The sequence below is a fragment of the Carassius auratus genome, chromosome 27, assembly GCF_003368295.1.
Source record: "Carassius auratus strain Wakin chromosome 27, ASM336829v1, whole genome shotgun sequence".
Classification (NCBI taxonomy): Eukaryota; Metazoa; Chordata; class Actinopteri; order Cypriniformes; family Cyprinidae; genus Carassius; species Carassius auratus.
The window spans coordinates 11,813,872-11,831,086 of NC_039269.1; the positions used below are offsets into that span (position 1 = coordinate 11,813,872).

The 17,215-nt window shown below is 37.0% G+C and overlaps 1 protein-coding gene across 1 annotated transcript; it reads left to right on the forward strand.

The window, feature by feature from the left end:
* The first annotated feature begins 664 nt into the window (after nt 1-664).
* LOC113045502 (calponin-3-like) lies at nt 665-13,603 on the forward strand. The gene is made up of 7 exons (XM_026205907.1): nt 665-961; nt 9,243-9,364; nt 10,084-10,150; nt 10,277-10,414; nt 10,515-10,631; nt 10,762-10,908; nt 12,705-13,603. Exons 1-7 carry the CDS (start codon nt 905-907, stop codon nt 13,050-13,052), a joined length of 996 nt encoding a protein of 331 aa, XP_026061692.1. The 5' UTR covers nt 665-904; the 3' UTR covers nt 13,053-13,603.
* The last annotated feature ends 3,612 nt before the right edge of the window (nt 13,604-17,215 follow it).

A 17,215-nucleotide genomic window follows, 5' to 3' on the forward strand; every position in this document is an offset into this window, starting at 1 on the left:
CCGTCACAACTATCTCTTTCGTCTTCAGAAGTGTAAGACATTTCAGATGATAACAGTAATTATGGTATACAACATGATATGGCATTGAATGCTGAACCCAAAAATGACCGAGGAGGAATTCAAAAGGTGAGAGAAATTTGCTTAATATCTTGGATGAATTATTTCTGGCATTGAGTCTTTATTGTAGTTTCCTGTTAATGGACAACACATGGTGAGGAGATGGACTCCACAAAATAAATAAATAAATAAAAAGGTATGAAATCAAAGCCCTGACCTCCAGATATTTTTAGCATGTGTTAAACATCCCAAATATGCAAATAATGATAAATTCACAATGAATGATACTCGTTTTGGCCACTGGTAGGCTACTAATAAAAGTACCTTCCTGAACGGGGCTTTAAACTAACATATTGTATTTTAAGTGTTTCTATTTTTTTTCTATTCTAATCAATATTTCCGTTACCGCTCATTAATTTGTATGTTATAATTCTGTTTCAAATATTTCGAAGGAATTAATAAAAACAATAATTCGTACTACGGTGAGGGATTATGCTATAAATATTAATAGAGTCAGCTTGCGAACGTCTGCATTTTATCCAACCAGGAAGGTACATTGTCTCGCGTCACGCAAACTAATTAATATTCAGGAGTAAAAAGTCTTCGCCGTAGTAGCATCGATTAGAATTCGCAAATTCGCTCAACCTCAGACTTTCTGCTGCTCTTTCATTACTTTGCTGAATAGAAAGAGTTCCGTGCATCAGCTCGGCAGTCATATGTGACTAGCCTAAACTCACGTAACGTTATCTGTGGTCTTTTTTTTTCAGTTGTGCAAAAGGATCCAGATTAGAAAACCGAGGGATTTCTGAATATTTCTTTTGTGCGAATCGAGGTGAAATAAAAGACGATGACTCAGTTCAACAAGGGCCCTGCATATGGTTTATCTGCTGAAGTGAGAAGTAAGGTAAGATTTGAATGACAGTTTGTGTACTTTCAGTGGCGTTTAATGTGTTCTGCATTGCACTGAAACGCTTGAATTCAAATGCATGCATGAAAGTGTAACTGTTTCACTTTAGAATGAACTGCTAGCATTTCAGACATCACAGACATGTTCAGAAACAATAACGCCGCATATTAATTTAGCACTAAACGTACTTCTGATGGCCAAATGCACTCTGTAGGTTTTCAGAGAAAGCCATTGTTTCCTTTTGTTTTACTACTCTCATTTATTGCTTATAAAAGACGAAGGCTCATACTTTTGCACGTTGAAAGTGATAAAATAATGAATGGAACTTTCTCTTTTTTATGCGAGCGATGTGTTTCGCTTTACACGCAATGTTGAGCTGCTGTTTGCACAAAACCTGAAATTTTATTACTGCAAGTTAAGTTTACCGTGTGTTATTGTGGCTTGCCTGCAGCCTGGTGTGTTGGTGGGTCATGGGGTCTTTTGTTGAGTTCTGGGTGGAGCTCCTGTATGAGAGAAAGCAGCGAGGCTGCTGGTCTCTGTACAGAGAAACGCAAAAAACACCAGTTAAACCAATTAAACAATGAAATTATCAGCCTAAATAAGCGACAGTGTGTGTATAATAAAGGTTTTGTGAGGTTAGCGATGTAATTTGCTCTGCTTTGTGTGGAGATGTGTTGTGGAAACTTTAGTCGATGTGATGCGCGTGCAGCATCTGTGATTTTAAAACGTAGTTTCGTTTTTAAAGGACGATATTTAAACTAGTATAACTGCATTTTAGCAACTTTTTAAGTTAAAACCTCTGTGGTACCTATTTGAAAACAAAAAAAGGTTCGTTGTCAAATCGACTTTTAATGTTGTACACACGCGGGTTTTCTCAGGAAAAAAGGGTTAAAACTTAACACTGAATCACACACGGAGAATTTTCTTCTGAATGCAGGGCAATGCAGTGTGCCCCATCTGCAGTGACTGATGTTTTCTGTATTATAATTTTTATTAGATGTTTTTATTCTGTGCATCACTGTCACAAAAGTAGCAGAATCAAAATCTGTAAAACTGTGTAGGCCCCAAACTCAGCCCATAGTTCTAGAAAGTGTAGTGTTATTAGCCAAGTCTTTAACCATTAGGCTACACGCTTCCTCATTGTCTTAATTGCTTATCACATCGAAAAGCAGACAGAAAACACATCCCTCTAGTGTCTGCAGTTGGTCATTTTAAGTCTATTCAGCAGTATTTCCATTACACCATGTATTTCATTATAATGTGTGTGTGTGTGTGTGTGTGTGTGTGTGTGTGTGTGTGAGAAAGTGAGTGAGTGTGTGTTTAGTCAGAATGAGTGGGAGGGAGGATAAACAGTGCAGTGGGGTGATGCTTCCATGAATCCTGTGCCATCTGCAGAGGTGTGAGGACACTTGACCCCAGCTGACTTTCATTAGCATCCCCTGGAAGCCTTGGCAGGAATGTCTCTGATTTTGTATAACTTTTGATTAAATAGTACAGTACATAAAATATCTAAAGTATCTTAGAGTAACACATTGTTATTTTATAATGTGAGGCAGGAAAAAAGAGACCGTTGAGTGATACAAGAGACATGAAATTACCACAAATGCATGCAGTTCAAAAATTTGGCTAATCCTTTATAAATCATTTATATCATATCGTATGTATATATCAAATCATAACATCAGTTGTGCTGCTTAATATTTTTTGTGGAAACCAAGATGAATCTTTTTCAGGATTCTTTGAATAATCATTTATTTGAAATAGAAATCTTACATCTCACATTATCTTAACTGTAACTTTTGATCAATTTAATTTTGATCAATATATATATATATATATATATATATATATATATATATATATATCCAGTGTTTCAATGTGTAGTGGACTAGTGGGCATATAAACCAGTTGTTATGCAAACATATCCTGTAGTCTGTATATACATCTGAGACCTCGCTGCCGCATTATTTGGTCTACTGGACATTTCCAGAGCAACAGGGTGATTAACTGATTAGCAGAAACAGCTGTTCACCAATACTTCTCACAGCATTAGCTTTTTTTTTTTAGAGCTCTATCCTCCAGCAAATGCGTAACTGGATTTTAGACTGTACCCTTTACCTCTGTATAGCTCTGGCTGAATTCTTTTTGTACTTCCTGCAAGTGTTTCTTTTTATTATTATTATTATGCACTGTTTTTGTCCTCCACATCATTTTGTTGAGGCGAACAGAACTCCCACCATGTTGTTCTCACATGGCCAAATACAGATGTTCTCCCTGTTTTCTCTGTCTTTAAGAAGTTCAGTCTCTGCTCTGGGCTGATGTGCTCTATCTGAATGTCAGAGAATGTACCAGTGCACTCCTACAGTTTGTATTCCTTCCTTTTCCTTAAATGCTCTAGTGCACATTCAGGAACACAAGCTCTATTGTGCAGAAAATTGCAAGTGGACAGTTGGATGTGAAGACACCACTGAAATCCTACTTGCAGAACACCCAGAGAAGATAAAGGACTCTGAGAGGGATTCATGGGAGATCATGTTGCGCTCTAAGCTGCTGCATGTGGTTTTTGAACCTTCTTTTGGGCCTCCACACTTTTGTTGACCCTATATATATTATTGGAAATTCTTCAAGTCAGAAAAAATATCTTGTTTTATTCCAGCCAATACTCTCTGGCTAATATACTGTATACTGTTACTTTAAAGTCATTTCTCTCTTCCATTGTAATGGCTCTGGTGCTAGAATATTCTGAAAACTCTTTGAGTATTATGAGAAGTTGAGAAGATACTTAAACTCAAGGTGCACTATGGCTGCATGATTAATCGAATGCACATTTTGTCAGTAAAGCCAATTCTGTGCTTTCAGGTGGAGCAGTATTTACTACACAGAGCCGTAGTTCTCTGACAAGCTATGCAAAATCAAGTTCATAATCGCAGACGATTTAATCGTAGGATTATGAAATCGACTAAATCGTTTGTGACTGTGTATCTTCTGAGTGAATTACGGCTCTGTGTACCGTATTTTTCGGACTATAAGTCGAACCTCAGTATAGGTCGCATCAGTCCAAAAATACATCATGACGAGGAAAAAAACATATATAAGTCGCACTGGACTATAAGTCGCATTTATTTAGAACCAAGAACCAAGAGAAAACATTACCGTCTACAGCAGCGAGAGGGCGCTCTATGTTTTCATTGGTAGACTACAGTAGCACTGAGCAGCATAGAGCATACTATGTATACAGTAGTAAATGCTGCTCCATTTGAGAGCATGTGAAAATACCACATCTAATAACGTCTTTACTCCAAAATCACATCATAATGTCAGTCGAGTGTTTAAAATAAATCCTTCTGTGAGATGATGTGGCTTCTTAGACAGAATAATTAAGGCACACAATATTTCAATGTCGATTAACATTTCATTATAGATATACTTTTTTATGATGACAATTATAATAAGAAGAACTCAGATAAACTATATATTACCGTAGTCGTGTGTTCATAAGTCTCGTTGAATCAATGAAAGCAGTTAAATTAGTGATGTGTCATTCGTGAACAAATCGTTCTGTTTGAACGAATCTTTTACCGGGTAACTCTGTGAACTGTTTCATCCTGTCAAAGAGTAACTCAACCTCGAGCCAATAGTCTTTGAGTATGACATGTGACGGAGCATGTGATTTGTTGAATGTAGTGTACGAATATGGCCTTCACTGAACTAGTTTCAAATGAGTCTGAACGAGATCTAGAGATATCATTCATGAACGAAATGACTGAACTGGGACACCTGCCGTCCGCGAACGAGTTGAATGAACTGACACGTGTCATTCATGAATGAAATGACTGAACTGATACCCATGTCGTTCGTGAACGAGTTGAATGATTTAGTACATCTTGTTCGTGAATGAAATGACTGAACTGATACCCATGTCGTTCGTGAACAAGTTGAATGAACAGATACATGTTGCCCATGAATGAAATGAACTGGTACATGGCTTATCTCGTACGTGAACAAAATGAAATGAGAGTAAACCGGGTCAGTTGGCCATTTAGCATGTCAGTCTCGCAAAATGCAAAGCGCAGTTATAGGTACTGTGCGCATACACTTAGTAGTAGCCCTTTATTGTCACAAGTACCAGTTAAATTAGACATCAACCTGTCCATACATACACTTGTTTTCATATTTAGCATACAGAGCATAATACTACGTTTAATCCCTGATTTATGAATGTGAATGTATAGGCTAATATATGAACTTTCTGAACAAACAATTAAAATGTTAATTATGCAAAGAAAACCTTGTGCTTTGTTCATCTGAACAACTTAAATATAATTTATATATTGAATGCGATTATGCACACATTTTAATAAAGCCAAATCAGTTTTTGTAACAAGTGAATACCGTATTTTTCGGACTATAAGTCGCACCTGAGTATAAGTCACACCAGTCCAAAATACTTAATATGAGGAAAAAAAACATATATAAGTCACACTGGACTATAAGTCGCATTTATTTAGAACCAAGAACCAAGAGAAAACATTACCGTCTACAGCCGGGAGAGGGCGCTGATGTTTTCAGGGGTAGACTAAAGGAGCACTGAGCAGCATAGAGCGCCCTCTTGTGGCTGTAGATGGTAATGTTTTCTATTGGTTCATTTCTCTTGATTCATTTCTCTCGGTCAAATTAATTTTGATAAATAAGTCGCACCTGACTCTAAGTCGCAGGACCAGCCAAACTATGAAAAGAAAGTGCGACTTATAGTCCGGAAAATATGGTACTTTCGTTGACTTAAGACACTCTTTTTCGCCACCTGCTGGCATATTTTGTGTAATACGTAGAAATGGTCACCGAACGAATCAGTGAACGAATCTGAACTAATCATTTTGGTGAACGAACTGAAAATGAACAAATCTCTTGAAAGAATCATCATTTCCACCACTAAGTTAAATCTTCTGTTTATTCCGCTGCAGCGATAGGCATTTCCTGGATTTCTTCTTCGGGGCATATTTGGATGTTCAGTGCAAGTTCCCCCCTTGACCTTAGGATGGAGATTTACTACTGTTCATAAACTGTGCTTCACTGAAAGATCTGCATGACAATCGCAGCTTTTGCCTAATCGTGATTTGTTGCCTTTGCGATTTTAATTCTGACTAATTGTGCAGCCCTAAAGCCGGGTTTACACTACAGGATTTTGGGCTGGACAGATTTCACAGTATGTGATTAAAACCACAGTATGTGATTAAAACCCCCGGATAGTGACCAAATCAGTGCTTATTGTGGTCGCCGAAGCTCGTTAAGTATGAGCAGGTCAGCAGCATGATCCCAACCTGTCTCAAGTTATCACAGCTATCACAATGCTATGATATTTTCAAACCTATTTGATATTATTGTCACGTGATCTCATAATGTGAGTGACACAATGACAAGGTGGAACTTAACCTGGGTTCTCCAGGACCAGGATTGGGAATCACTGATCTTTACGTACCGGAACGAAAAGCCTTAGAATCGAATCAACTAACTAGAAATAAATTTAACAAATACATATATTTTGTGTATATAGTACCATGTTTTATTGTACTGTAAAGATTTAATTACCTCTTACTCTTTTTACAGTAGCCTACTGACAGTCCACGTCTTCCAAGCCTTGTTTCTGCCATGTTCTCTTATGTCATGGTTTCTTCTTTCTTTCGGATAAAATAACTGCACCGACCAATTGAAGGGCCAGTTGATTGTCCATGCTTAAAGAAATATCCTATAATTGCTGTAATTTCTCGTGAGAATTCACTGCATGTTTTGTAGTGTGTGCACCTTGTTAGCGTTGTGTTATGGTGTATGCTCGTAGCTATGACAAGACGTAGACAGATGAGAACAAAACTTGTTGCGTAGTGTAAGCAACAGTGATTTGGCTATTCTCTCAATCCTGTAGTGAGAATTAAACATGGCCAGTGCCAATAAATATTTTATGCCCATTATAACAGTTCCACAACAATTATATGAAAAATAAAAATACTATAATTTATCTAGATTTAAATGGACCAAGTAAATTTAGGTATAACAACATTATAAAATACAGTATGAAAGATGAATGTTAATTGAGGTTTTCTGAAGATTACATTCAAGTAAATTAGAGTTAGATAACGAGTAATCTAAATGTGAAATTGGGGAAATTGAGCATAAATTCTTATGCAATATTGACTAATAGTGAACTTGAACATTAATGACGTTTGATAACCAATCTGGTACCTCTATATTGGACAACTCTCATTTTTTAATGCAAAAGTAATTTGATTTGCCATCTTTACACTATCATGAATAGCTTTTGATGCAAGTATAACAAGGTTTTACAAGTGTAATTTATGAACAGATAATTATGAACAAATGTAATTTTAGATTGATTGGAAAGTGTTTGGGGTCGCTGTGTAAAGCAACATATAAAGGCACAGGATGTCCGTCAGCTCTCAAGGGTAGTTTTGTAGTAAAGTGAGATGGGAGAAAGCATACAGGTTGACTGTTTTCAGCTTTGTCCTGCTCTGGTGAGGTTTGTTTTCAGTGTTTGTTCATGTTGTGGGTTGTGTTGTGCTGCAGTGTTGAAGGATGTCAGCATTGTTAACTGTGACACCTGGGGCATGGTGTCATAAGTGATAACTATCTCTCTCTCTTTTTTTTCTGTGTTTAATGAGACTTTACAATAGCACTTTAATAATGGGGTATATGCTCTTAAATCAAGTTCTGCTTGTCATCCATCTCTTGTTTAATTATATCTACCAGGAGACCTTTAAAGAAAGATGGCTGTACTCACAGTGACACGTGAAACCCATTTCCTGTTGTCCTAAAGTTGACAGACAGCTGAAGTAAGATCACAACAGGATGTAGAGCACAACTCAAAGTGAAAATCCCTTTCGTTTTCTTTTCAGGGAGAACGATTTAGTAGAAGAATGTATAAGTCTTGATTTGAAGCTCCTGTGACTATATGTGTCAGTGTGATTTTCAGATTAAAATTTTAAAATGTAAAAAGTTTAATTGCTGAAATGCTAGTAGTAATCCACCAATTATAGAAATCGCTGTTGCCATGGAAATGAAGGCAAAGGAGCTTGGCTACAACCAAATAATGAATTGATTTATTAAAAAGTTGTTATTTTTTTCTGCAGTAACGTATTTTTGCACTTTCAAGTGTTCCTTTGACCTTAAATCAATGTTTGTAGTGTTATAGTTGATCGGTTTGGTTCATGGCTTTGAACAGTTTATTAAAGAATTGAATGAAATGTCTGTGGAAAAAATGAATGAAAAACATGCCTCTTGAATCAAGGGGCGGCCACGGTTATGCTCTATTTGTCCACTTATAATGAAGAATTTCTAAAATCGTCAATCAAGGCTTTGTGCCTTTAGAAAGTGTGTTTTTATGAATGTCAAGGTCTGTAAAAAAATGATACAAAGGAAACTTCCCAATTGTCATACATTTCTTAAAGGGGACAACAGAATTGTCAGTGAAACAGACAAGCTCCAACTGGTCACCTCTTTGGATCCTCAGACTTTCAGTATGTGATTCAGTTGAATTTAGGAGCCAATCCTCATTTGTTCTGTTGATGGAATGTGTTTTGCAACTCATTTACAGTTGATTCAAGACCAGACCTGTTGAAGGAAATTAACCTTAAAGTGTGACAATGAAAGGAAGGACTACCTTTTTATTCAAACATGAAGTGACATCATTTTTTTTATTAACACATCGTTATAGGTTTTATTGCAGGCAAGGTAAGCTCGTTCAATATTTTTCGGTTTGCTGAATCTGCTTCTGAAGCCAGAGTTCACAGATGGGGCAATGCTTTGTAATTTCCTGTTCATCTTACTGGACTTGGCTCTAGTCTAGCACAGAATACCTAGAGATGAAGAGAAGATGGTTTCCAAAGCTGACCTTAAAACAAGACCGTACCTGCATGCTCAAAAACACTTTGTTTTGGAAGTTTCTGAATTCATGAATTGATACTCTGTAAAAGTTTCCATGCGAGTTGCATGCACATGTTCTCAATTCCAGACAGTAATTTAGGTTCACCAGTGAACGCATCTAGTGGTACTTTACTTTTCATTATATCATGCAAGTGGAAAAATGCGTGCAATTGAAACTGAAATATGACATTGTCTCATACTGATTCTCCAACCCCCAAATTCACTTTAAGGAAAGAATGGAGAGCTATTGGAATAAATGTGTCTTTGTATGGCAGGTCTTGGATTACATATGGAGAAACTGTTTGAGGAAGCAAGAGTTTTCAGTCTCTCTCTCTGGTCCCTGTAGATTGCTCAGAAGTATGACCTGCAGAAGGAGGAGGAGCTGAGGTACTGGATTGAGGATGTAACGGGCATGCCAATCGGAGAAAATTTCCAGATGGGATTGAAGGATGGCGTCATACTGTGCGAGTGAGTCTATGAGCATGATGTGTGTTTCAGCTTGATTAGGAGCTCAGAACATTTGTGTTTGTGTTTGTTTGGCTCTAAATAATGACTTTCAGCCCACCTGTAACCTTTTGTCTTGTTTATTGTAACCTGACAACACGCCAGAATGTGGGTTGATTTTAATATTCAGGTGTGAGACCCAAAAACAACAACAACAAAGAAGTTCTACCAAGCTTAAACCATGTGTTGCTCAACTTGCTCATAGTATAACCACCTAGTCTGGCATCCACACCTTCTTTTGTTTGCCGTTGCCCTTAAGAAAACTTTCCACAATGTTCCTTTTGAGCCTTTTAATGGGAAGAAATGTTGTGACATGATGTAATCTTGGTATACACCTACCATTCAGAATATTTTTTGAAAAGAAATCTTTTATGCTTAATACATGAACAAAAGTACAGTAAAAACAGTTATGTTGTGAGAAATTGTTACAATTTCAAATAACCTGTTTTCTGTTTGAATACATATTAGAAATTATACATTTGTATTTACACAATTTATTTTTGTGATGGCAAAGCTGAATTTTCAGCAGTCTTTACTCTTTACTCGAGTCTTTAGTGTCACAAGATTATTCAGAAATGATTCCAATATGCTGACCCTGAACGTTTGAATGGTGATGTGCACTGCAAACTCAGACTGTACGTTGAGTCTCTCCTAGAAGATGTAATTTTTGGTCTTTTTCATAGGCTCATTAATAAACTTCAGCCTGGATCAATTAAGAAAATCAACCAATCTAAACTTAACTGGCACAAGGTAAGGAAGACCTGTTTATGTATTGCTTTGTTTCAGTGTTTTTTATTTATTTTTAATTCAAGTCAATTTTATTCCTAATGTAAAAATATAATAGCCAAGCCACTTGTCTCATTCTTTTCACTGAAGCTTGAGAACCTGGGCAACTTCATCAAAGCCATTCTTGCCTATGGCCTGAAGCCTAACGATATCTTTGAGGCCAATGATCTGTTCGAGAATGGGAACTTAACTCAAGTCCAAACCACACTTCTTGCACTGGCCAGCATGGTAAATTTTGTGCAACACATATTGAATAGAGATTATGAAAGAAGGATGTTTATATGCAGGAGTTGCTGGTATAATGCCACTTTCATTCTTCCATTCAAAGGCAAAAACCAAAGGTATGGACACAAAAGTTGACATTGGTATAAAGTATGCAGACAAACAAACCCGCAACTTTGATGATGAGAAATTAAAGGCTGGTCAATGTGTGATTGGACTGCAGGTGAGGAACTCGGAAGCTTCTTTTGTTGTCTCTTAAATGTAAACCTGAACCATTGTTTTTTTTCCTTCAGTAAAATTCCCTCAGCAATGCTTGTAAATTCATACACATTCTTTATTTTCATAATGGCTAGATGGGGACAAATAAATGCGCTAGTCAGGCTGGGATGACTGCTTATGGCACCAGGAGACATCTGTATGACCCAAAGAATCAAACAGACAAGCCTTTTGACCAAACCACGATCAGCCTGCAGATGGGCACTAATAAAGGAGCAAGCCAGGTGAGTTGAATTTAAAGGAATAATTCAACCAAATATCTAAATTCTGTCATTTACCCAACCTCATGTCATTGTAAACCCATAAGACGTTGGTTCATCTTCGAAAAGCAAACTAAGATTTTTGTAATAACTGTAAATCAGAGAGGTTTCTGTTCCTCTCCTGAAAGTCCAGGTAACCAAAACTTGGATCTAAAAAGGTCATAAAAGCATTGTAATACGAATCAAGTGGTTTAGTACTCAGTCTTGTCCAAACCCGTAAGACCTGCATTCATCTTTAGAACATGAATTAAGATATTTTTGATGATATCCAAGTGCTTTCTGACCCTCCATTGGGAGCAGTGCAACTGAAATGTTCTTAGGCCTAGAAACGTAGCAAGGACATTGTTAAAATGTTCCATGTGACATCAGTATTCTTGTAACTTCATAAAATTAGGGCTGAATCACTGATGTGACATGGACTCCTTTAACAATGTCCTTACTACCTTTCTGTGCCTTGGAACATTTCAGTTACTTTGCTCTCTATGCAGGGCCAGAAACTCTCACACTCTCTGAAAAATGTATTTATTTTCTAATTTAAAATTATAATTTATTTTCTGAAGAAGAACAAGGTCTTACAGGTTTGGAACGGCATGAGAGTGAGAGTGGATTAATGACAAAATTTTATTTTTTGGGTGATCTGTCTCTTTAAAGGGTTCATATGAAGTTGCTAAAAAAGAACATGTAGGCTATTTTGTGTATTTGGTATAATGAAATGTGTTATATGGTTAAAAAAAACAAAACATTATTTTCCATATACTGTACATTATTGTTTCTCCTCTATGCCCTGCCTTTCTGAAATGTAGATTTTTACAAAGCTCATCATTCTGAAAAGCGAGGTGTATGCTGACTGGCCAGTTATCCAGTGCATTGTGATTGGCCGAATACTTCAAGTGTGTAACGGAAATGTTCGGCACCTTACCATACAGTGATGCCATGTCCTGTCCCGGTGCGGCGAGACAAAAACAATAAAACCCACATAATTAATGATCGTACCACGTAAACATAAAACCATGTTTGCATTTGTGATTGGTGAAACAATAAACAACAAGCGCAACTCTACACTACTCAAAACTCTCAGGTGAATCATCAGTGGCAAATTCTTTAAATATGAAAATCTACGTACAGCGTTAGTCAGAACAGCCGGCATTGTAGGCTACTCTCCAAGAACCAGGAAACAGTCCTCTGTAAAATGTGCTGCATGCACACAAATATTTTGTTTAAACTATTCTGGAACAGTGTTGTAAATACAACTTAACCACTGATTTCGAGTCGTGTCCTCTTTTGGAAAGCCAAACAAAGTATTTTCACTTTTACAATGAAACAGTGTCTCCATGACATGACGGTGGCAGCAATAATACTACAACAAGTTACAGTTACGGCATCTTATTTTGCATGAACATTAGGGCGGTGTTATGCAAATCTTCCCACACAGTGACGTAAACATGGTGGCGTGTTTAAATTAGTCATTTTAGGAAGGCGTGGACGAGTCTTAACTTTTATCAAAAGCATCTCTTTGGGTTTGAGACTTTAGTCTTTGCAACTTAAGGGATCTTATCTATGCACAAACAGCATGTAATACTACAAAGAGAAAGGAAAACTTGAAATCGCATCATATGACCCCTTTAACAGTGTGCTACAGTGTGTAAAGAGTAACCTTTTAAAATTAACAGTGTGGTCACATATACCTTTGTATGGGGACAAAATACAGTCATGTGAATAGGAATCTGTGCAGTCTTTATTTATGCTTTCTTCCTCCTCAGGCTGGGATGTTAGCCCCTGGCACCAGGAGGGATATTTTTGACCAGAAAGTGGCTGTCCAGCCACTGGACAACTCCACCATCTCACTGCAGATGGGCACCAACAAGGTGGCCTCTCAGAAGGGCATGAGTGTGTACGGGCTGGGCAGACAGGTTTACGACCCCAAATACTGCGCCTCCCCAACCGAACCCACTGTCCACACCAATGGCAGCCAGGGCACCGGCACCAACGGCTCTGAGATCAGCGACAGCGACTACCAGGCTGAATTCCAAGGAGAATATCAAGACGAGTACCAGGCAGACTACCATGAGGAATACAGAGCCCAGTATGACCACGGCATTGACTATTAAACTGCAAGCTTACAACACAGATGATTATTTTTGGATCCTCACATAAACGGAGCGAGTTGTTTTTTTCTCTCGCTAGCCTTTTTATACATGACAAGAAACGGATGTTTAGAGGAGCGTTTCCTATATCATCGTTCCTAGATTAATACAGTATTTTATTAGCTAGATAGACAATAGACTATAGTCTATAGTATTGTTTTGCCCTTTTTAAAAAACGTTTGACCCTTTTTAAAAGTCAAAATGGGTTAGAGAAGCAGTGCAAGTGTTTGTCAAATGTCATTCATGGAATATTAACTACAATCTCTAATTGAGTTTTTATTTTTTATTTTTCACGAAGTATATTTTTTACTTCCTGCTTTTTAAATCATTTGACCAAACAATGCCTTGCTACATTGTGCCACAGGCCCTTGTATATGTTTAGACCAACTCCTATCTTTCTGATAAATCCTCCTCGTCTCAGCTGTCTTGTATTTATTGCCAGTAATACTCAATAGAGACACCAGTCCTGTTGAATGGCTTTTTTTTTCTCAATGAATAAAGTTTTAAAATTTCCACTCAAGTCTGTTGTCATTCTGATAAAATCAGTAAGATTCATTCATATCATCGAATCTTTCAGGTTTATCGGTAGGTTTTCTCCCACATTCCTATACATTTATGCAGTATATTTACATTATTTATTTTACTATGTGCTTTCGCTTCATTTAAAAAATTTTTTTTTTTTTTTATCAGATGAATTTGACATTCAGTAACTCCTCCAGATTTAATCTTAATCCATCCTGGAAAAGATGAGCCCTGGCATTTGGACCAAGGGGCATGAGCAAGTCTGAATGCTGCCTTGTGTCGGCATGGAGAGGGAAACTGAGAGCTGTAGAGTGAGAACAGTCATGACGCTTGGAGGACAAGGACTGGCCGGTGTAAAGGGTTCGTGAGAAAAGCAGCAAACCCCCACCTCTTCCCGCAAACACCCTGACGGGGAATAATCCCTGCTTTGTGCGCCTGTGGAATTTGGCTCTGATAATGCAGCACTCAATTAGACCGTCTGACAGAACAGCGCAGGTTTCCCCTAGCAACGTTCCCTTTGTATCAAATGTGACTCCACATAAGAAGTTCCAACACTGCTACCTGCTTTGGGAAGAGCTTGAGTATTACAGAACAAGTTAGTGGTTTTCCAAGTGTGTGCTGTTGAGAATTTCTACCAAAATATACAGTTGTTGTGCTCCCTGTCCTTAAAGGGGTATTTTTTTAACTCTTTGGCATACATCTGTGGAAAATGTTTTTCCAATGGTAACCAAAACTAGTTACTCAAAATAGCCTCTTTAGTGTTCCACAGAAAGAAGTTGGTCATACAACAGGAGGATGTCATTGTTGATGACCAATCACATGATCGTATCCGGCCAGTTTTAGTGTACAACATTTAATTCCTAATTTATTAGTAACATTGAAAACTGGGTAAAATAAAAGGGAACTAAGCAAAGGCCGTTTTTTGTTGTTCTTAATGAACTGGCTAAAAAGTAGATGCATCAACTCTTTAAAAGCAGTGAATATATAGCCCCTATTGATTTTTCCATTCCCTTGCCAATGTACTGCATCCCCCCGAGATACTTTGTGTACCGTACTCTTGCAAAACCTTTGTTACCACAAAAAAATTCGCAAAATATTTACGTTCTCTCAAAACTACTTTGCTTACCCAAGGTTTGTTTCCCTACCACCTCATGTTTACATTGATTTATTCACAAAAATGTTTTATTTATTTTGGATTTTACCATCACCATGTCCCTTTAGTGTCTTCATAATAGACTGACCAGAGTTATAATTGACTCGTACAAGATGGTGAAATTAGATGACTCAAACCTAAACATGATGGTAATCGAAACATCCTGTTCCATTCTTCATCTTGTTTGAATCGTTTGAATCGAGTTGTCATGAGAGTGCATTATATGTCATCCAGTTTCATTTAAATGAATTAACTTGAACTGAACTTGCAATAAACAAACTGTGCTGAAATTTCAAATTAACATTAAGAATGAAGTTCAGAAATATATAAAAGGACCCTGCAGGCTGACGACTTCCCCTTACGAAAGGAAAATATATTTACCAATATATTTCTTAAAATATATTGTGATACAGTATATTGTAATATATTATTTTCCCTTTTTATTTTCTAATATTTTATACATTTGAATACATTTAATAATATATTGATGATACATATATTATATAATATATTGCGAAATATACAAATGATTGCCGCTTTCAATATATTGCAATATATTGGAAAAAATAAATATATATAAGAATATATGCCTAATATATTACATGATATTTTCCAATATACTGCATATATGTTTGTTTCATAAGGGTCAACAGAACCTGATAGATCTTTTTTTTTATTTATATTTCTTTGTATTGTATTGAAAACCATTTAGCAGATTAAGACAGTCATTTCTGTACCTTTCATCAGGGATTTTTGCATTAATGCTGTTTATCTGCTGTGGAACAAGAAGCAGATAAATGATACAAAGGACAAGCTAAGAGGTATGAGCTCATGTTTGCCTGAAAATGTCAACCTCACTATCATTTTGCTCCTCAAACCACAAGATCAGTCTGTGAAAACACTGAAGTAACTTGAAACTTGAAATATTTTAATGCCTGTGGCATGAGCTGCTCCTCTTCAGTTACAAAGGCTGGAGTGTACATCTGCCAAGCATTCTGCAATCTCCAACCCTTCTGAGGAGTCGTCTCATTCAGGCTTTACACACAGTATGTGAATACTTTACATCTCAGTAGGCCAGGCTTGAAGTACATGAGGCTGGATTGGGTTTTTGATTAGTACTTTCCACTCATGGCCCAGAGAGAGTTCCTCTCAGCGTTCAGCTGGACACCACAGCTGCCGAGGGACCGAGGCTGGAAATTGTTTGTCACTCTTCTTTCTCCATGTCGCAACACAGATTACTGTGATGGTCTGTACTCTGGACAGATGCGACTGGCAGTTTAAGATTTTGGCTTATGAATCATCAGTTAGGATTTCTGCGAGTGCACAACAGCTTCCACTGTTTCTTTAAAGTATGTTTGCTTAACTTTTAATATTTAAAAGGGGCATAATAAAAACAGTTTCACCCAATCTCATGTTAATCTTGAGTACCTATAGAGTAGTACAGCAGTACTGCCTCCTTCATATCTCCAAAAGTCTTTAGTTTTATATTTATAAAAGAAAGATACCACTTTACTCTTCTCTCCGGAAAAAAGCGAGCTCCCGGAGGTGCGCTGGGGGCAGAGCTAAATAGTGACGGACACTTGAGCACCTAATGCCAACAAAACAGACATTTGATGCCGTTTCACTTAACGTCTGAATTTCTGAATCATCCCTTACGAAAGGAAAATATATTTACCAATATATTTCTTAAAATATATTGTGATATATTGTAATATACTATTTTCCCTTTTTATTTCTAATATTTTATATATTTGAATACATTTAATAATATATTGATGACACATATATTACACAATATATTGCAAAATATACAAATGATTGCCGTTTTCAATATATTGCAATATATTGGAAAAAATAAATATATATAAGAATATATGCCTAATATATTACATTATATTTTCCAATATACTGCAATATATTTTTGTTTCATAAGGGATGACCGAGATCTTTTATAGCCAGGACCTTTCAGTTTTATAAAAAGTTCGTCCACAAACATACTTGGGGAAATCAGTTGTTGCCCCCCCCAAAAAAACACTCTATCCACTGTTTACATAACACTGGGTTCTTTAGGAAGCTGAACAAAGTTATATTTCCCTTACGACCGAAAACACACTTCTTTGGATTGGAGACATTCTTCCTGAGCAAGTCCCGTGCAGCGCTGCTGCCGGATGAAGCGTGATGATGGGCGCAATCTCGCTCTGCTCTGGTCGATGTGTGCGCGGGCGCGCTCTTCAGGGAGAAATGCCCGTATAAGGAGTTCTACCCTCGTCTACGTCATGAGCCATGATAAAAATAAAATAAATAAATAAAATAAAATAAAAAAAAACACTCTCATAAACGTTTTCTAACCCAGAGGTAAGATTTTTAGCACCAAAATACTCTGTTAAACATCCTTTTTTTTTTTTTTCTACTTTGTCCATGCTCTGAATGCATGAAACAGCATTATATTATT